This window comes from Etheostoma cragini, chromosome 23 (genome assembly GCF_013103735.1).
Source record: "Etheostoma cragini isolate CJK2018 chromosome 23, CSU_Ecrag_1.0, whole genome shotgun sequence".
Lineage (NCBI taxonomy): Eukaryota > Metazoa > Chordata > Actinopteri > Perciformes > Percidae > Etheostoma > Etheostoma cragini.
The window spans coordinates 4,927,904-4,950,184 of record NC_048429.1 but is presented as its reverse complement, the minus strand read 5'-3'; the positions used below and the strand labels follow the sequence as shown (position 1 = coordinate 4,950,184).

Below are 22,281 nucleotides of genomic sequence, written 5' to 3'. Positions count from 1 at the left end.
CAGGCTTCAATTAACCATTGCCATTGGTACTTTCTTCCTCTCTGTCACCCATCTTTCTCTCCGTGTCTCTCATTGCTTTTCATCTGCGTCCTTCTTCATCTGTATTCTCCTCTTCTCCCTGCCTCCTTCCTAACGGTTTAAAACATTCTCGTTGGGTCCAAGGGCAGTTGTCATCTCGCCCAATCGAGACAGGAAAATCTCATTGGCAACAGAAGCAAGCAGGTGGTTTATACCATTCGCCTAATGCATGAAAATGAATTACTTTAGCACGGGAAATGATGCAGGAGGAAATAAGGACAATTTTTAATTTCAAGCTGCTGGTGGGATGTGCGGTCCAGCAACAGGAATCAGATGTAGTCTTTGATATGTGCTGTCACATTATTGTACTGAGCTGTAATGGAAAGGCCAATTAGGCTCAAAATTGTAGCAGAGGTACGTGTTTTTATGTCTCAGTGTATTGTTTGTTAACTGTATAATAAAAAAATATTTGATCACAAAAAATGTAGTGAAGGTGTGGATACAAGTCACAGATTTAGTGTTTTCACATTTTTTCCTTATTTGTTAATCAAATCGTGGTTCTTCAGACTGATCCGGTGACCCCTTGATGGGCCCTGACCCCTGGGTTGGGAACCACTAGAACAGTCAATCTAAAGAAAATAAAACAACAGCAATTTAAATAATCAATTTGGGATTTTAAGTGATTTATTTGTTGCATCACCATTGTTGCAGCTTTTCTCAGTCAATCCGAATCCCTTTGGGGAAATGCATTTGCAAGATGGTTTTAGGAGCTAGAGTATAAAAAAGTATGTGGACTGTTGTTTCTCCTCTCCCTGACCAACTGCACTGTCTGACACTGGCTATGTCTACCCACTATTAACCTTAAAGGTATTATTATCCTCTTACTGTCTCCCAGCAGCTCTTCAGACATCAGACTGTCTTGACGGTTCCCCAGGACGAAGGCCAGAAAGGAGAGAATGAGAGCATCCAAGATGCCCATGATGGCCAGGATGTAGGCCCAGCGCACCGAGCAGGCCCCCAGCGTGTACTTGTCCGTCTGCTCGCCACACATCCGCTTCACCTCGTCGCTGTCCCAGCCGTCCGGGTAGATCATGCAGCCCAGAATCAGACATGTACCTGGATCAGGAGGAAAGAAGGATGGGTTAGTGTTAATTGACTACTAAAAGAGGACTAGATTTGGGAGACCCTACTACCCAAACCCTATAAACCATGCATAGGATGTGAAGTGTACAGTACTTGGTGTGAAGACAGTGTGCTTCGGGGGGTTATTTACACTGTTAAGCTTGACGTATAGTCAGTAAAATGCTAAATTATAGAGGAAATTTAATTAGAGGATCAGATTCTTGAGTCATAAGAAGGTCAACCCTGAGGAGACACAGGATGAGATGATATTTTACTGATAAATATTGTTTTTCCTTTCATTTTTATCAATTAGAAAAAGAAATAAGGCAGTACAAGGAAAGGAGGTGACAGCAGTGCAGAAACTGGACAGAGAGGTGAGGAAGGAAGCAGAAAGAGAGAGAATATGTTACAACATATCACAGCACCAAATGGTGAGTCGGGCTGCCTTCATTAGCCATCTGCTGCGTGGCAGACAATGACAGACTGAGGTGTTAGAGAGCCGAGTCATCTAACAACACTTCTGCTGGCAGTGCAGAGCTGTGTCACATTAGAATTGGAATTGATGGTGGTGGTAAATATTCATGAAAAAGGACAAGTTTGTGAACGGGCAACACTGAATTTAGATAATGAACAACTCAACAAATTACACACTGGACCTTTAAATTTGTGTTTTTGTAAGAGGCCAATTTGAGTTTCAGATAATGCGAATGAGGACGTTTTTGGAAGACAGGATACATTGGATGGTTTGATGGTTAAGGGTTTAGGTTAGTTTAAAGGGGCACTTCTGATTTTGCAAATTATGTCTCCTGTGGTTTTAGCGTGAGCTTTCCAGCGGACATGGAGTTTAAAAGAAGTACCCATATCGATTCTATCACACCTCCTCACCAAGAAAACAACTACCATATGGGTAGATTATGCAAGCAGCTCATGACAACAATAACTTTTCACGTTAGACATAAAAATAAAATATCAAAATAACGAAATAGAAAAGCAGCCAATCCAAAACATTGAGAAGCTGAAACCATAATTTTTTTTTGCATTAAACATAATTACTTTTCTGTCAGCTGACTAAATGACTACATTACATAAATAAATGTAATGGAGTGAAAAGCATAATATTTGTAATTTATTTGAAAACTAAAGTAGAAAGAGGCAAAAAAAAAAGAAAAGACTACAGTACAAGTACCTCAAATATTAACTTAAATGTAGTACTTTATTTCATTCCACTGCTGCATAGGGGTACTGTAGGGGCACTCGAGTGTGAGTGTGTGTGTGTGTGTGTGTGTGTGTGTGTATGTGTGTGTGTTTGTGTGTTTCAGGATAGCACACTAAGGTGAGCTTCCTGCAGTTTAGCCAAATGGATAAACTCGGGAAATGTCAGGGACTCATGTTACTCCTTCCCACCCACTGCCCCCTTTTTATCTCACCCACTCCCCCCTCTTGTTCTTTTTGTGGCCACCACAATGAGAAAAGACCTTTATACTCAGGATGGAGGCAGAGGATGAGCAGAGAAAGACCGCATGGGTGTCTGGGTCATGTCTGTTTTTCTGGTAGCCATGAATTAAACCCACCATCCCTCTCACAGTTTGTACCAATAAAGCAACACGCTACTGTAATAATAACCAGTATTGATGCAAAACCACTCTAATCTATATGCCTCGCCTACATTTCCCAGGAGGAACGGTGTCTATTGAGTTTTCTGAAGCCTTCCTTAGTTTGGAGATCAGTGTTCTTAGAATAAAGGAAACAAGAGCAAAACCTAGTATATAGTTAGAAATGGTCAATTTGCTTAGTTGTGGACAGATTGTGATGCAATATGAACGAACAAATTGAAGAAAAAAAAGAAACCTTCTGAAACCTTTTAATAAATCCAAATAGCACACCATGCCAGAGATCTTGCCACCAAAACAAATCTTGACAGAAAGCAACGAGAATGTAATCTGTGAAATTCACACAAAAACATGTGATGTTACCCGGAATGAAAATTGTCAACAAGGCTGAGGCTGCTGATGTTTGTAAAGATATTGGTAAATTTTCCAGAAGTGCTTAGTTAGTGTGTTTTACAACAGTTGTTCTTCCTGTAGTCCATTTAAAAAAACATAAACAGTGACAAATCATCGCACAGCTCACAGTCATGTGCAACTACATACAAAAACATTACATACACCATTAGATACATAACCAGTTTTATGACCAGCTTTGGTTCCAGATCCCAGTCAACACATGTAATTGTGAAGTTCACAAAAAAACATTTGCATTTTCTCTAATGAGAGCAAAACAGTTTATCAGCAACGCTGGGGTGATTGTCCTTGTTAAACACTTAACCAAACACTAAATTTTCAACATATCTTCCAGTGTATATTAGTGTGGATTTTCCATTATTCGTATTAGAAGATTTGGTACATTGCACACAGTTCTCTCCTGTGTAAACAATCTGCTCCTGCAGGCTTTTCAGCTGTAATATTAATAGAATGAGTTGAACTGCACACTCTGTCTCTTAAATCTTCCACAGAGCTCAAGTCTACGAAAAAAAAGAGAATCAAAAAGACACCGGGTTTGTCTTTCTGACTCTCATCACTTTTCATCACCTTAAAGTGTCCATTTCAGGTGGTTCAGGCTTCAGTTTCCAGGAGCTGCAGGTTTCAAAATCCAAAGTGTATGTCTACTTGAATCTGAATATGCAGTCCTTCCTCTTTTCATGCTTTTCAAAAAAAGTACCAGCCAATTCTTCTCACTGACTGATCTCATCATCTTCCGTTAATCTTCAATACCTAAACGCTTCCTGCAAAAACATCTTTTGTTTCTCCCTGTTTTCCAAAATGTACTTCATCTAATCTTTTAGCTTCAGCAGACATGCAATCTTATTTCTTCTGACGTTATCAGCAAACAGAAATCTTCCGTCCCCAAAACAGCATCCACATATCTGTAAAGTAGGCAGAGGCCAATCTTTTATCTTTGGCAAAATTGTTTTGTTTTCAGGCTTGCACAGAAACGTGTAGCTACACACAATACTACAAATGGCATGCCTTCACAGTGTAACGTGCAGGCAGTAACAACAGGAGTAGGTCAACGGGGTCAGCCTGTTCCTCTCTTAAAAAAATGAATTCTCCTCATCTCAACATCCCTGCAGCCACAGCAGCCTGCACACAATCCCTTCCATAAATAATGAAAGACATAAATATATTAGCTCTTTTGAGTGATGCGTGAATTTTTTCAAACCCGCGTAACCTAAAAGATGGGGATAGCGTGCACACTTAAAGTAAGAAAGCAGATGAACAATTGTTCAACGCTCCAAGTGATTTAGACGAATGAAATATCCAGCTCACAAGCTGTTCAAAAATGTTCAAACCAGGCTTCAGTATGGTAGTACTCCAACTCTGCAGGAGGTCGGTAGTAATAAGCTGACGTTCACAATTGGATTCGAGAGAACGACTCTTCATCACAGAGAGAACAGGAGGTCAATTACTGAGCAATGCTACATCTCACTCTTTCATCTCTCTTCCGTTACTAGAGAGACTTTAGGCATATTTCTCTCTTTGGTCAAGTCAGCATTGAAGAGATAAAGTATTCTGGATTCCTCAACAGTAATGATTTGTTTTGTTTTTTCATTCAAACTGTGTAATATTTGACTGTGATTTTCCAACTGAAATCAAGTGAAGTAAAAGCTGAATATACAAAAATAATACATTTAAGAAAAAGAATATTGTTGAAAGTTAATTGAAACCAAATTGACAATTGATTTATTATTTACAGAGGAGCTAAATAGGCTGAAGCAGTGTTCAACAGCACTCTCTGGTGGCAGCTGTACCAAACCCAGAAGTGATGTTGCAACACACCCCAGAACACACTCTCACACCCCTGCAATCAGCAAAAAAATACCAAATAAATTTCTGAGTTTTTAGTTGCTCTTTTGGTTGTTTATCAGGTAAACATTTCCAACATTTGTTACCTCCAGCCTCTAAAATTTGGGAATTTGCTGCTTTTTTCAGTTTTATATTGTAAAAACTTGTTATAAACTGTTGTTTGGACTAAAAACCCCAATTTGAAGACATTACCTTGGGCTCTGGAAAATAATAATGGATGTTTTTTAGTATTTAGTGACATTTTATAAACTAAAAAAGCTACAACTAAAAGAAAAGTATCAGTCCGCATGGAGGTCAGAAGTCACAACGAATAAGTGTGCATTTAAAATGTTTTCAAGCATCTCCGTCATGATTTTGGATGCCCTTGATTTCTGTCTCTTTAACACTCACACACATATACAAAGCACACACTTCCTCTCTCCTTAAAGCCTTTCCAGCTGACAGCTGTTGGCAGCGACAATTTGGACAATCAAAAGAGGGGTCATAACCTAAACACTCACATACACACACACACACACACACACACACACACACACAGGTGCGGTAGCTGTCTACTTTGTGCGATTCATTTTCCTTTAAACGTCACGGTTATTGATGAAGTGCGAGTGCATGTGTTGGAGACACAGAGGGCTCATCCTGTATGCACAGCACATCAGCAATAAGATGGTCCATGGCAAATTATATTAATGGGAGTTAATTGGGGCCAAAACTGGCAGATGCACGAAGGTATGAGGACAAAATACCTCCTCCTCTCTCCACCCCCCTGCCCTGATCCCTTCTGCTCCACAGACGATTGAGAGTGTGCTTGTGTGCTTGTGTGTGTGTGTGGGTGTATATATGTGTGTGTTACTCTAGGGATAAGGCAGAGGAAAGGGAGCATGATTTGCCACAACTGGCCCAACTGACCTTGACGACATAGATGTGACGTGAGCAACTTGAAACCTGAAAGTTGTAAGTCTTCTGGTAGCTGTGGCCACAGAAATCTCAGTCATTCTGAATGTTGCAGAGAACAAGAGAGTGTAGGTATATGTAAGGAGATAACATACGCACAGGCTAATTATTGCTAACTAAAATGTTAGTTTTTAGTACAGCAAGATGAAAGTCAAAAGTCAGAAAATATCAAATTTGAGTTATTGACTGCACACTCAGCCCATAAAATCTACATGATCAGGGATCTTTTATGAACGTTGGCATGAGCTACATGCTTTGTTCAGCACTTCATCAGGCCCATAAAAAGACACAGCAAGCCAACATTACTTATTGTTACTTACTTACCTATGTGTGTTGATAAAATATAAAATATAGATATAAATGCAGGGAAAATCCAGCTGTGTGTGAGCAAACATTGTATAAAGCTCTCTGGAGCGCTGTGGAACACTCATCATAGTGTGAAGAAAGTCAAATTAAAAATAATTGTTGTAGAATTAAATCAATACTCTATATTACTAATATTTCAATAATACTTTTCCAGAAAATAACATAATTTTATGCATTTCTGGAAAATACTATGTCATTACAAGGACTGATGTTACTCATTCAGTTATGTTCTTCCAGTTAACTTTATTTTACCAAAGTAAATTAATTCTAGGAGAAACATGGAGAATAGTGTTTGCATCCAATTATGTAATCGTTAAGATAATAAAAAGATCAACTCCCACGCAGGAAACTAATGTGCCGCATTAAAACAAGAATAGATGCTATTAAGTAACAGGAAAACTGGGGTAACTCAAATAAAATGTCAACATGATAAAGCGACATTCATACTTGAATCACAAATTGCCCTTGACAGAGTGTAATCAATGTATATGTAATACTGCAGACGTCAGCAGCTTTAAAGACACTCGTTAATGTTATTAAACCTAAAAACTATAAATGAGTGCATGGGTACTTGTTATGTGTACTGTCTCAGGACAGTGTCTCTATTTACTCATAATAAGCAACAAATTACACAGGAGTTACAAAATGCTCCAGAAACCAAAAATTATATAAATACAGTAAAGGGATTTTTGCATTGTATTAGTGTTAATGGTTCAGTGTATTGTTTGTAATATTATTTTTTTCAAAACTCCACCAGGAATACAATTCTGTTTAGCAGTTAGTAACAATTAAGTCCCTTATTTTGTTTTAGAATTTAAGGCCTAGAATTAATGGAATAAGTCTTATAAAATAGGACCCTTAAACAAAGCTTCAGTGGTAGCTAAAGCTCTTCTTCCCACACTGAAAAAAAGACTCAAATAAAAACTATCAATATTTCACATACTAATCTACCAACAACACCGGCCATTATTGCGACCATTGTAATCCTCACAAGGAGCTGTCCGTGTACTGCAGTGCTAAAACGACTGTTTCCAGCTGCTCTATTCTGCACTACACAGCCTCAACAATTCCCTGTGATTTAGACTCTGAGTGGGGTCACTCCGCGCCACTCTGTATGCATGCCAACACACAGGCGGAAACCAAAGATTTCACTCTCCACCTCCCACAACAACAACCATGTTTCTGTTACTGTGGATGATAGAGAAGGGGAAGGCGAGGCAAAGACGACAAACACAGACTGAAGATGAAGAGACAACAGAGAGCAAAAAAAGAATAAAGTCAGGAAATGAGGAAACAACAGTAGAAGAGAAGTGCTTGATCTAAGCAGCTCAGGATTAGAATAAGGAGTGGCTGCATGGTGTTTGCTTGTTGAGATGGAAGAAGAAACAGACTGCAAGAATGGAATGAGGATGAGATTATCAGAATATTTAGGACACAATCAAGATTAGAAAATCCCAATGTACTTCACTTGAGAGATGAAGGGAATGAAAGTGGCTGTTAAAAAAATGCAGCGCCACACAGACCACACTCCTCCATCTGATCAGAGGATGGCACACAGACAGAGAAACCGTTGACTTTCAAGTCAAATCGGGGCAAAAATGGGATAACCCACTCTTTATTTTGCTCCCTAGGACAACCTCGGCCATTAGGTTGTCCTCATTCAATTTATTGAAAGGCAAAATAAAATGTAACACTGTGTCAAAGACAAGCTAGTCTGAGGATGGTCCCTGGATAAGAGAGTGCCGTAAAAATGGATTGAGGATCAAATTTACAATCTAATCATCTCTGAGCGAAAAAAGGGAAGCAGCTCAGGTCTGTATGGAGCGTGGGCCAAACAGAAGACTTATTATATCATTAGTGCTTCATCATTTATCAAAAGAAAAACAGCTAACCTTGGTTTAAGGATAAACACACCTTTAACTAGACTTAATGTAATAGCAGAAACTCAGCAGAGGCTATTTGACCTTCCTTAATTAAGGATCCAAGCCCAAGAGGGCTGGGAACCGCGTTTGCAATGCAAACACAGTGGATCCAGCGGAGCGTTGAACCCTATTGTTTTCCTAAGGTTTCTTATTAGTATTATTCCTCTGCCTCTAAAAGTCATGCTACAGCTTAAACTGTACATGCCATTGCCATTTTCAGGAGGACTGGTCTAGATCCCCGCCAGGACCTTGGACAAATAAATTCAACCACTTCCACCACTAGGTGGTGCTATAGCAGATAAATCGTAGCTTGCACAAAAATACACACGACCACGAGTTCCCTGGATGACATAGACCACACCCAATTCTGCCTATACTTTTTTACGAGAACAATCGCGATTTATCGCAAACCTACTTTTTTGAAATCCTTCTTAAACCGTGCAACCAATATGTACATAACACAATTTGTTACAAAAACACAAACTTTACCATATCTCGCTAAAAAATGCTATTAAAGCAAAACTTTAGATTATTGTTTTTTATGAAAATTGCCCACTAGGGGGCGCTACAAGTACAACAAGTTTACATCTCATGAATGGCTCATCCAATCTTTATGAAATGTTGAGGGTATCATCAAAGGCCACTCTTGAGGCCGCCCCTACAGTGATTTGTCAAAGTGTGTGTGGTCTAGGCAACCCAGGTGACCCCCCTTTGAAAAGGGGCTGTGAACCTTCACCAGACCCAATCTACAACTGAGAAGGGTCTGGTAGCAACCTGGCTAAGTCACGACTGTAGTAAGCAAACTAGCCGGACATGTTAATGTTTGAGCAAATAAACATAGTGTTATCCACTCTTGACAAATTTAAGTGCTAAAGATTTTTTTTTCATATTATTTAAATGCAGACTTGTTCTCTTACAACTTTTAACATGAGTAGAAATCTAAATTTCCACAGGCCTACCATGGAGCCTTGTTACAGCTGTTTAGGGAAGGGGGCTACTCCTTCAAAGAAAATACTAAATCATGTAAGTCAATGTAATAAAAATGGCTCAAAACCTCTTAAAGTAGAGTATATGAGAATGTGCTTACAAGTGTGTAAGCCTTTAGTCTATGGTGTTAGCAAACTAGGATTACTTAGAAATGAAGCTCAGTGCAAATTCTTTCAAGAAGACTTCTAATAACTTCAATCACCCCTCTCTCTCTTCCTTAAAGATCAGCTGGGTTGAGCCGGTCTCTTTTCAGTTAAACCAATCAGAATAAGCCATGATTTTCACGAGCCAATCACAGCATTACATCTCTGCTTTAAATCAGTTTCTCTCTCTGCTGCTGTCATTTTAGGCAAACGTGCAACCCTCCTTTGCCCCTTCCACCTCTGGTCATCGTCTACCATGGCACCCTGAGTCCTCATCCGGCAGACGGCTCCTTTGTGTGGTCTTCGGGTTCCTTCTCCACCATCACCAGTGTCTAGGCTCCATCGAGGGGTTATGTCTTGTTTCTCTACCACTTAAAAAAAATATTTTCTAACGACAGAGCCTAATCTCCAAAGACATTTCATATTATGCATATGTACAATCAATCTTTGCATATCTGCCACATAGTCTCTCCTAATTGAAATACCTCCGGTGTCTCTTTTTAAAACCCCTCGGCATGGCGGTGGCGCAGAAACAAAGCCTTCTTATTTTTAGTGATAATCTGCATAAAAGTTATTCTGATAATCCTCCTGTGCTGAGGTAATGTTTTCTTCCTTCAGATGCCTCCTCCCTTGCATGATGCCCCCCTCTCCCCCTGCTGCCTGACAGTACACAGGAGACAACCTCAGAAGTTACATCCAAACACTGCTGCCGCCTCAGATTCGATGCCCATCTTGTTTGAAGTCGGTCCTAGTTGGAACAGTCTTCTTCTTTTGAGTTTTCATTCAAACTTTAATCAAAGCTTACTCTGATTTCGTCTGAGCACAGAACATGTTCGGGAGTGGGAGGTCGCTCCCCCACGCTGAGGATCCAATCGGCTGGTTGGGTTGACGAGGATGTTGCATCGCCATGGTGACAGGCTGCCTGCTCTTTCGTTTGCTCCAAGTGATTTGTGGAATTACAGTATATGGATGAGTGTCAGGACTGCACCAACACCTCAGTGCTCTGGTGTGAATGTGACACAAAAGGCCTCTTTTGTTGTCCCCCTCTCTTGTAAAGCCCTGCCATACTTTCCTATGAGAAACATATTCTCATTTATGACCATGATCTGAAGCAGATTTTGTTCTCTGGAAGTACAGGATGACTCACACAAACCTATCAGGTGGTGATTTAAAACAGGTGTTACCATTAATTAAAGGGATGCACGCTACATCCCAGACTGAAGAAAAACATGTGTTAAGACTCAAGACAAGCTCGCTGTCAGTGACGCAATGATTTGTAAAGCTCAATATTGTCACAGCTCAGTGGTTGACAGGCGAGGAATAAAGCAAGAGTAAGACGTTTTATTGTGTCAGTTGGAGGGTGAACAAAAAAGCCCACATGGTCCAATTTTACACACACTTTCACATTTTAACGGATGACTGTTGGATCAATCGTTTCATTTAAGTACTCTCTCTTCTCTGTGCTTTCTCAGATGTTGGTAAAGGCGTTCTTGAACATAACTTTGGCATTTCCGAATCTCTTACGGTTGTCCTTATTTTCTCTTCCAAAACCATTTGCCTTTGAAGTTGTGCCGAGGGGATTGCTCCACTCCATTTCAGTAACTACTAATGTGTCTCTGATCTGTGGCGATGGCAGCGAATACATGTTCTGCTTTTTTCTCTTTTGTTTAAAGCGTTCTCGCTCTCTTTCTGCAGCAATGATAATGATGTGAGAGGAGATAAAAATTACAGCGCTCTGTCTTATTGAGAAAAGTCCACCTGCAGCAATATTGAAATGCAAGCAGTTAAGAACAATGGAGGCATGAAAACCTCTTAAACTGCACCGAAGGATCAGTCAGTAAGAGCTTGTGTCAACAAAACAAGGTTCATTTAGTAGATGTTCAGGAGCTTTTGGCCTTATTTCACATATACATCAAGGACTTTTAGATGTTAAGTTTTGAAGTTCTTTTTCAATTTTATGAGTTTTTCTTTTCATCCATTTTGACTCTAAAGTTGAGACCAAAAGCTCATAATTGACTCTGGAAACAGCAGTTGAGAAGCTCAAAGCTGTTCTGGCTGTTTATTTGATACCAGAATACCAGCATTTATTATTAATCACAAAAAGACATCTTTAATGTTTCCTTTTACTGAAATAAAAACATCTTGGCATTATTTCTAGAAACTTGGTGACAGTAAGGCAGGTGATTCGGTTGAAAGCTCCATAGGCTTTTGTTTTGCATTCTGAGCTTGAAATGATCATTGATTGATTTGCATCATTGCGGCTAGATTACAGCAACTCCATTTTCACTTGTCTTAGCAAGTCCTCCCAGGACCGCCTACAACTCGTCCAGAACTCTGCTGCTAGGCTGCTGACCAGGTCCAGCAGGATGTAGCACGTCACTCCAATCTTAAACTCATTACATTGCTTCCCATTAAGTTCAGGATACAAATTAATTAATCCTTTGTAAACTTTGTGTTTTAGGTATAAATCGTTGAAATGATTTTCATTAGTCATTCAAATCTTTTATTTTCTTTTTTCCCTTGTTTATTTTCTGTTGGATTGTGCTGTATTTTTACAAATGTTTATCATGAGAAGCACTTTATGACTTTGTCTGACAAAGGTGCTAAATCAAAATAACTTATTACTATTATTATTGTTATTATTAATATCACAAACAAGAATTTTAATTCCCAGTAGGACTCAGAAGTATGGAAAGAGTAAACACGGCAATTTTAAAATTGTGACATTATTTCTACATTATGGGTTTTCTTCCTAAGACAAAAGATCTTAATACTTATAGAACATAGCGGCTTCAAATGTTGTAACCCTTGCTTTGATATGAGAATCCTCATCTTGTCACTTATCATGCAACTGTGATGCCTCACCGCTCCGGAGGTGCTCCCCTGATCGGCGGTTTGAGACCTGAACCAAGCGGTTGGCTTTGTGAAGCAGCCATATCGGCTTGAACCATGTTCTTGAATTCATGCAGGTTGCCATGGAGACACCTTGAACTGGAGTGCATTAGCTCCCAGATCGCGTACCTATCTTTCGGCAGCTCCAGAAGGACCCCGCTGATCCCGAACGACTCACCTTGGTGATCTCTTGGAGAGTGAGAGTGTGAGAGTGGCAGGATGTTGCCAGCAGCAGAAGCACGGAGAGGCGTTTCCATGGCAACCGGCAAGCTCAGAGGATGGGAAGAGCATTAACGGGTGGCAGAGGTGGCTGCGAACATCACTGAAACAACACACGTTCCCTCTCTCCACACACAAACACACGTTCCCTCTCTCCACACAAAAACACACACTAATATTCTGTGTTCTCTGATCCATTACATTCGGAAAACAGTGACTGTGAACAAACAAACCGCGGAGCAGAAGCAACTGTTAACCCACAAACGCATGCGAGCGCACACACACACACACACACACACACACACACACCTTAGAAAACACTTCCCTCCCTTAAGAGTGCAGCAAGGAGTCTTGTTCCTCTGGTGTAATCATCCGTAAGTCCACTGGGACCTCTTAACTTCTCCTGCTAAGTTCATCTAATAACAACCTCTCAGCTGTGGCGCTACTCAAGCTTTGGAGCCTCGTGATGTCCTCTCAAGCTTAAACCTCATTTGTATTCTAACTCTGCATCCAGTTTCCACTTCTCTAGGTATCTTTTTATTCAGTCCCCCCATTAATAGGTTTTCTCAATGTTAACATTGTTAATCATGTTTTCCAAACAGCATTGTACACCTCCTCACTTGCAGCTCAATACCATTGTCATAATTGTTGATGATACACTGATATAATCAGTGTAATTAGGCGTTCAACTCAAAGGGAAAGCAGCAGGTATACGTCAAGTAGAAATTCATCCTCAATAACAGCCAGCATGTTTCCCATCAGTCAACCCACTTAATTCTTCTAAGGCCACAGACAGTCCAGGTCCAGGAAAGTAATACATTTTGGATGTCATGTCTATATGATTGCTAAAGGCTGCAGTCATCAAACAGCTTCCTTGGCCAATATGAGAGTATTGATTGATGAGAGGACAGGATGTTGGAAATGAAATGTCCTGCTGGGAAGTAGATCTAATGGATCTGAATTTTGTTTTGGCTCTTTGGGCGAGGAAATGTGAATGCACTTTATGACTGCAGTGATTACCAGAACAGGAGATTTGTAGGCCATTGAATATTTAGAAGGCAGAGAAAGCAAAGAGAGAATAGGGATCAAAAACTGGGCTGAATATACAATTCAGGAATGCAGCTGGATCATGTATAGTGGAAAGTTTTACTTTCTTTAGTATAAAAAAATGTACGTTTCTTTTTAAAATTTCATTTCAACATTTTTGCTATGTTCAAGTAAAGTGTTTTGTGGAAATCAAACTTGCAAAATGTCCATCATTCAGCATCTTTGTCTATATAAACAAAAATCTCCTAAACAAACTACCCAATTACAGTTTTGACTGTTGGACTGGAATGAGAAATATATCTATATATATATAACTATTGTTATTACTATATATTATATTCATTGTTCTCTTCATCTTTCAATTTCATTTTAAAATTTGCGGCAGCCTTTCATTATTTTTATTTAATGTAATTCTGTTCATCTTGCCTTGAGCTTGTTAAGAAAAGTCTTTCTATAAGCTTTTAGCTACACAAGCGTTTGCTTACTTTAAATATTAAAGTGTGTTTGTACATATGGGAATTTACAGTATGTGTGTGGATATATCTTTTATAATAACTGTATTTTAGATTGTATATGCATAAAAGAAAAAGAAAATGAAAGAACAACAGAGAAATACAGTTTGGGATATATGATAATAAAGAATTGACATCAGGTAGCTGGGGAGTTGTTCAGTATATGGAAGTGAAAGTTTCCCAGTGCCATAAGCTGGTCCAACAGCAAGGACATAGCACAAGTCACAGAGTCATAAGACTGAGAATCACATACGATTTGGACACAGCATTGACATATCATAACAAGCAGTGGCATCTGGTAATAAGATTCAGTATATGTCAGTGAGAAGTGGTATACGACACTGGAACATGAGTGACATACCATAAAGCAACAGTCTATACCACTTAGAACCACAGCCAGTTTTCACTCACAACATCACCCATTATATCTGCTTAGAGTAGCTTTCAAGTATATCCTCCTATTGTCATTTGAAAAGAGAGTGCATAGCGGTTTTTCAAAGTTTAAAATTGGGCATTGTGCAACCTTCACAGACGTGTCTTTTCTATAAATCAAGGAGAATCTGAGCATCATTCACCCTCAAACAACAACAGCCAGGTGTCATAACAGAGTCTGATATATGATGAAGACCTGAGACTGCGCATCAGTCTCCTTGACACCAGCAGACACACGCCAAAACTCGCGCACGCTGAAACAAACATCACTCAAATGCACATGCACGGACACTCGCAGGCTTATCCGAGGCAGATAGTCTCAAATGGGTCACCGTGTCCTTGTCTTGCTGCCTAACCCAGGAGGAGGAAAATAAATCAAACCTGCTGTCTTCTCCATCCTGACCCAGTGATCAAGGAGATAAATCCCTGATGTGAAATCTATTAAGCCTGCCCCTACTCCGGGAAACGCGAAATCGAGCGGCAGAGAAAGAGACGTATTTACTGTATTGAACAGCTGCAAAGTCTAATGGATCAAATGGAAGCTTAGGATCAAGTCATTATTTATGTAGTTGTTGCTTGCTCTTCTTGCTCATTCAATAAAGCACAATGGAAAATCAAAACCTAAAAAATTAAAAACCAAATTGTTAATGTACCAAGTTGCCCCTTTTAAAAATGTAATTATATCGGTATTCAAACTTTTTCTGGCAGATTTCCTGTTTTGAAATGATGACAAACTAAACTTCCATCCTGGAAATGCCAATCACAGCATCCCAGCTTTCAAATTCAGTTCTGCAGAATACATTTTCCCTGCCAACATGGAAATAGCGGAAACCAGCCCACTGACATGCTAGTGAATTTAAATGCTTGGATCATTAGTAGCAAGGAAGAGCTTCTCAATAGTGAGCTTTTGTAGTATAATTACTTAACACGGTGTATACTTTCTCTGCTCATTAAACATGTTCATACAAACATGATGTCTTGTTGTTAATACACCACATAACCCTTTTCTTTTTGCTAAACGCGGCATGTTCTCATTGCCCTTGGGCAGAGATTAGTTGTGTGAAGTTATTTCTCTCTATCTCTCTCTCTCTCTCTCTCTCTCTCTCTCTCTCTCTCTCTCTCTCGCCCTCAGGTCCTAATTAAGTGGATTCAACTTGCTTCATCTTGTAATTATGAAGCCGGGGAGAGAGGAGGTCGCTCTGGTCCGAGTATACAGACAGATTGAAGAGAAGGAGCATGAGAGAGAGCTGGAGAGGGTGGGCAGGATGTTGATAGTTAGATGTTGTTGTTCATATTTTTACTGAATGTGATTCCATAAAGCTACAGGTTCATTTGCATTCTTAAGCCACGGAGAGTCAGAGTAGTTACAGCTGCTATCTTCGGATTCAATGAGGATATTTAGTTTTAAAAACGTGAATGAAATTCTAATAAAAAAACTGCACCAAAGAAGAACTCAAGAAGCAACAAAGTCATTTGCCAGTTGATTTGGGATACTGTTGGTTAGGGGTCATGTTCCTCGCATTCAGCCTGTCACATTCCATCACAGCAAGGCGAGCCTCAAAGCTCAGTCTTGTTTTTAGCTCTGACGGGAAAGTTTGGCAGAAGTTTCCAGTTGTCAGAGGATATGAGAAGTTGTCGTTGAAAAGGTGGCGTCTGACGACTCATCATACAACTGTAGGCACTGTTGGACCATGTTTGGAGAAAAAACGCAGCAAAAGCACTTTCTTAGATAACCCTATGGTAGAGAAAACGTGATGAAGTGCCCACTAGGGAAGTTGTTCCCAAAATGGAGTCCGTGGACCCCAGGGGTCCTTAAGGGGGGTTTAAGGGAGTCTCCAGCAAAAAGATGGAATTTTCACTGAAACTTGAAGTATTATTCCACCCATGTAACACAATGACAGAATTATGACTATTGTATTTGTTCATTGGTCTCATACACTTTCTGTAAGAAAACATCTAAAAGCAAACATGCTATCACAGCGTATCAAATGCGGGTCACCTTCACATGACAAAGTTTGGGAACCACTGCTCTAGGGTGCCCTTATAGTCGAGAAAACGTGATTAGGTGCCCTTTAGGGTGCCGTTACAGTAAATAAAACATGATAAAGTGACCTTGAGGGTGCCCTAACAGTTGAGAAAATGTGATGCAATGCCACATAGGCTGGACATACATGACAACCTTCTGCAGGCTGGTGCCCCGTTCTATTTTTAGAGTCAGCCACTGATTGTAGGTGTCTAAGCCTTACAGGCCAGGGCACCAGGGCATGGCTGTATCAGCCTTTTTTCACTCCCTTCCTGGTTACTCTAATTACATTACTCCTGGGGAGACCGGATAATCAAATCTTAATGAGGCGTGGAAGACTTAAATGCTCTTTGACATTTGTCTTTACTGACAGAAGTGCTGAACCTTTGTTTATTTCCAAGAGCCCAATGTGTACAGAAAAAGCACCTGAAATCCATTTTACACTAGATCTGTCGGGAAACACCACCAATGTGATGTAGTCCAGCTGGATAAAGGCAAGTAAAGGCAAGGCCTTAACTCAACTCTTCTAATTATTCTTGGAATTTTCTCTATTATAGTCTCTCTATAATTTTAGAGTTGAAAATGGTGCTGAGCCCCAACTGGATAAATTTTAAAAACGGGGGGATTGTATTTAATGTTGACTAATGATTAATGCATCCCTGTTACAAACTAAATCAAAAGAGCAGTTACTGTAATGATACATTACTAGGGTATTGCTTTACACTATAAACAGGCTTCAAACTACATTTTGATTTCAGTGTCCTCTAGGACTTACTTGCAGAGGACCCAGAGCTGCATCAATTTATGATAATAGCACCCAAAAAGCCCGATATTCAATGTACCATGGTTTGAGAGCTGAATAATGGAGGCCTTCTGGTTCAAGTTCTGCAAACTGGTCTAACTGGAAGGATTGTAGCAATTACTTAATCAGTGGACTCCTTGAGGACCAGGTCTATTTGTGATTGACTGAGTGGAGTTAGTCCAAAACCGTTTGAATGGTGGGATGGATGGATTTAAATTTAGAAAAATAGATGGAAAATCCACCATCATCGTAGCCTTTGATATGCAGAAGAGACAGATTCTGGAGAATAAATTAGTGTTATTCTGGAGCTTCCCCTAAGATTTAAAAAGGCAGCAGAAAAAACAGAGTGTGTTGTTCTCATCTGGGACGAGTGTATGCTCCTTGAGATTATCACTTTCCCCTGCTGGGGGATTTGTTACTGATCCCTCTTGCAGCGGGGCAAGCTATTTAGTGACGCTCTCTCAGGGATACATAATACAATAGGATAATGCAACAGTAGATTGGGAACATTTTCTTTTGCAGAGAGAAAAATAACACAACATAGACAGCTGCTGCTTGCATCAGTGATACTGCTACTCAGCCGGTGTGAACCACAATCACTGAATATATCTCTTCCCTTTCATACATACAGTTAAACAACACACTGGTGATGTCAAGCTCAGAGCTGCCAATCACTCCTCCATCTCTCCTCAAGCTATTTAACACTCATTTCCATCCAAATCTCTTGCTGTTAGCTGTCCTGCTGCTCCATAAGTAGCTCCTGATTAGGAGTGTTATTAAACCCTATAACTTCGGAACATCCACATACTGGAAATTCCTCATTATCTCCACATCAGCTTCACCACTGACTCTGTCTGTGTGATAACTGGACACTATCCCATCATCATCCCACCAATTTAAAGGGCAACACAGCTCTGGAAAATGCCAACAGACTTCCCAAGTTGCAGTTGCTTTATTCAGCCTCAGCAAAACATAAGAGAACCAGGCAGATCTCCTGAAACATGTATAAAGCCATACTTCTGGTAAACACTGTAGAAATCAGGCTATTGGCTGCCTCTGAGACACATCGCTCTTAAGACTTTGGTGTTGCTTCATGCAAGCAAATTGAGGGTGTAATTAGAATTTCAACACCGACAGTTTTTAATAACAGCCATCCTGAGGGATTTCACTCTGTATTCTCGAAACAACATGAAGATTAAACCAGCTTCTTAGGTAATGAAGCCTGTGAGGTCTCCGATGCTTGTCCCCATAAACAACTTCCATTTAGGTGCAATAAAAGTGCAATAACAGGGTTACATAAGCCATTCAAAACAAATAGAAAGCAATCAGAGAGCACAGACGGACACAGAGTCCACATTATTCTGATGATAGAAAGTGTTTGCAAGCTTTTAATGTGCTTTAAACTAGACAGTGTTGGACATGGGTGGCCATTGTTTTTTGAAAACAAATCCCTAGATTGTTTACAATGATCAGTTGTGCCAAATTTTACATGACAGCTGGGATAGGACTGTTAAGATTTATTCAATTTCTGTAGCAGCAACTTAAATTTAAACAATGCACAAATGTGTGGAATGAACACAGATACGGATAGCCTATTATTGGCTATATTATAGAAGAACTGTTTGGCATGTCAAAAAAACAAATCAATAACTTTTATCCTCAGGGTCATTGAAATATTTAAGCTACAATTTTAGGTAAAGCTTGAATGACAACTGAGGGGAATAAATGTTGTTAAAGTCAATTTTTTGGGGGGGGCACTTGGGGACAGCATAAAAACCACAAACTTCACATATTCTCACGTTTTCAAACTGTTAGGTTGCATTCACACCAGCTGTGAGCTGAAAGATGTTACAATGTTTCGTAGAGCTGAGGGGAACTGCAGTCGGGTGAATGTTCTAACAAACAAATCTTTTGAATTAAACATAGTCATTTTAAAATTGGATTGTTAAAGCTTTAATCTTTTGCTGAAATTGTAAAAGCATCTTGCACCAGATGTGGTGCTAACATACAAACAATGCAGCATGACCTCCTCTATGCCTTGGAGCTATCATATTATGTAATGTTTGTGCAGGTAAATTTACACCTCTAACAATGCATTTTATCTCATTGCAGTTTAACCTCAACAGACAAGTATCCATTTTGTGGAGTAAAATTAGAGTCCCAGAGCGTTTTGAAGAACGAGGGACGTTGAAGTCATTTTCATCTGTCAGTCCTGACAGTTTATTCTTCTTCTCCTCGCCTCACATAATCTCCATATCTTTGCTCATTCCATGTCCTAACTACTCAGCAATCAAAACTGTCCGTCACACTTAAAACTCTAAAGTGACTCACGATCACTCTTGCTATACCTCGACCAAGCTCCAGACGCTCCTGCAGACCTATCTGTCCCTCACACCTCAGCAAATGAAAGACACACTCATCATCACTTCAGCATGACATATCACTCATTAATAAGCTGCAGTAAATGGCTCAAAATAATGTAACCTTGACAATAATGCAATATTTTCCTGTATATTTATCACGTATTTCGTTGTTATCTCAGTGCTGTAGCTCTAAGGATGACAATATCAATCTAACGGTGACTCTGTCGATCTACCTCTTTGGTCCAGACTGAAATATCTTAATCACTATTGGATGGATTGCCTTGAAAGTTTATTTAGAAATTTGTGGCAACCAGACTACAGATTCTGGAGCTCACTTAACTTTTTATCTAATGGCTTTATGGGGTTAAAATGAGTCCTATACTTTGGTTTAAGACCAAATAATGACGCTTGGTTAGTGGGTCACAGCATCAGATACCGACACAAAAATCACCCTTAATCGTCTGTATGGGACACCGGGAATAAAGTTGGGGTGGTGGATGGGTAAAACAACATAGGACTTTCCCCCAAGAGAGCGGGGTTCATGTTTCGGGTGACAGTTAAACGTAATCGTGACCAGGGTGTCAAAAAGTGTCCCGCCAAGAATCCCAACCAAGTACATCTAAATATGACTCCAAGGAAGACTTTTTCGTCAATAACACACACTAAAAGCATCTGACCAAGCTGTTTTTTTTTTGACAAGATGGGAGAGAAAACGTGTTTGCAACGCTTAACACATTTCCATCACCTTCAACTGTGATTTGTGTTTAATACTAATTAACAAATTAATAAAATGTTAAACATACTTTAGTAATCATTATAGCAGCTGAACATTAACCTATTAGCCTTGACATTGTGAGTGTTAAGATGCAGATGTTAGAAAGTCAACATCTGTCCATTTATCTTAAGCTACAAATTCACAATTTTGAGGTTTACTGTAGGCTATATTTAATGCTTATTAGCAAATATTAACATGCTCACATGCTGACCAAAGATGGTTTACATGGGAAACATTGCATCTGCTGAAAGGCCAGCATGTAAGACGGTGATGTTAGCCTTTAACTCAAAGTAAGTAGCATGGCTGTAGACTTTATATTCTGTTTGCAATATAATTATCATGTATTTTATGTGCATTTGTCCTATTTATTTCTTTGTCTTGATCTGTAAAGCACTCTGTAAAAAGTCTAAATAAATAACAATTGAAGAGTCAAAGAATATGTGATCATGTTCTTATGGTCAAATATATATTGGCACTACAGCTGAGTCCTTGTAATCCTTAGAGAAAGCACACTATTACCTAAGTTTTAGTGCACATTAATGTCAAATTCCTCCACCGGCTGCAGCAGATTTGTGAGAAGATGACAGGCTATATCAGGATCTCAAGTCCAGCTGTGATTGCAGCATCTTGGACACAATAGTCTGTCTCACCTCTTCATCATTGACCACATACCCCACTTTACCCTCTGGGACTCCTTTAAATTGCCTCGGTTTTATACTTACTGGGTGACAGCTCTATTAAGTAGACCGCTGATCACCTGGGTGGTACAATTTAAAGGCCACATCTCAAGCTTTGTATTGGTTTTGTTCACTGGATTTCATGAAGCTCTGTATATTTTTGTATACATGTTGAAAGGGGCATTTTATTTCTTATCCCATAGCACAGAACAATCATCTGTGGAGGGGCTAACACATTACATACAGTATGTACATGTAACATAACATTTAACTGGAAAACATGTTATATCAAACAAAAAAATTGAATTTAAAAAAAATGTTAAAAATATTCGTTTGTAGCTACATTTTGGTAGTATTATGTGGTTACAAGAGGTAAGTGGTATAAGGGTTTTCATATAAACTTACATCAGGAGAAGTATGGAGTTCAGCATCTGACAGCTACACTGACATGTGAAAATGACAGGGATTGAACCAACAGCTGTACATTTATTAAACCAAATAAAATGGAATCAACTGATTACATTTGGCTAAAAATTGAAACCTCATTCTTCTAAAGCAAAAACAACATTCATTTACTAGCTGATCTGGAGCTTTGAGTTGTACTAGATTATTTCCTCAGCAGATGGAGTTTGCCCTTGTAATGAAAGTTTCAACTTAAGAGGCTGACAGAGCAGTCACTGTCCCTTTAAAATCCTCATTGGCTAAAGGAGTTGATCAACTTTTTTAATCCTCAGACACACTTAGTCTGTAGTTTTAGATCTAGGAGCTTCAGCTGACTTGGCTAGCTTTTACTTTGGCTGATTCCTTCTGCATGCATCAACGTATTTCTTTTTTCTTTGTGGTTCTGTAGCGTTTTTTTTTACTCTCAGCATCCTTCCACACTGTGACCTCTCTGAGGTTAAAAAAAAGAAATGTTTTCCTAAAGGGCAGTCCTTGGATGCAGCTGAGCACTTAAGAGAGGGAGTAAAGAAAAAGAGTGCAGAGGGTTTCATCTAAAAAAACCTTCAGGTGAACACTCCGAGTTTTTTTATATGTTTTTCCCGCTAATAGCTTCTTCTAGCTAATAGTGTTTGTGTTCCTGTTGGCATCTTAGTCTCATGTGGTCAAGTTACATCACTGTAAAGCCTCTCAGACTCTTCCGGCCCTTCAATTTATGTGTGAGAGGAT

The 22,281-nt window shown here is 39.5% G+C and overlaps 1 protein-coding gene across 1 annotated transcript in view; it reads right to left on the bottom strand.

Annotated features, from left to right (window-relative positions):
* Positions 1 to 22,281, bottom strand: part of lhfpl3 (LHFPL tetraspan subfamily member 3) — a 33,100-nt gene that overhangs the window by 2,933 nt on the left and 7,886 nt on the right. The window contains exon 2 of the mRNA XM_034863980.1: positions 904 to 1,134. Within this exon, the coding sequence (XP_034719871.1) occupies positions 904 to 1,134 (231 nt within the window). The remainder of the gene's footprint in view (positions 1 to 903; positions 1,135 to 22,281) is intronic.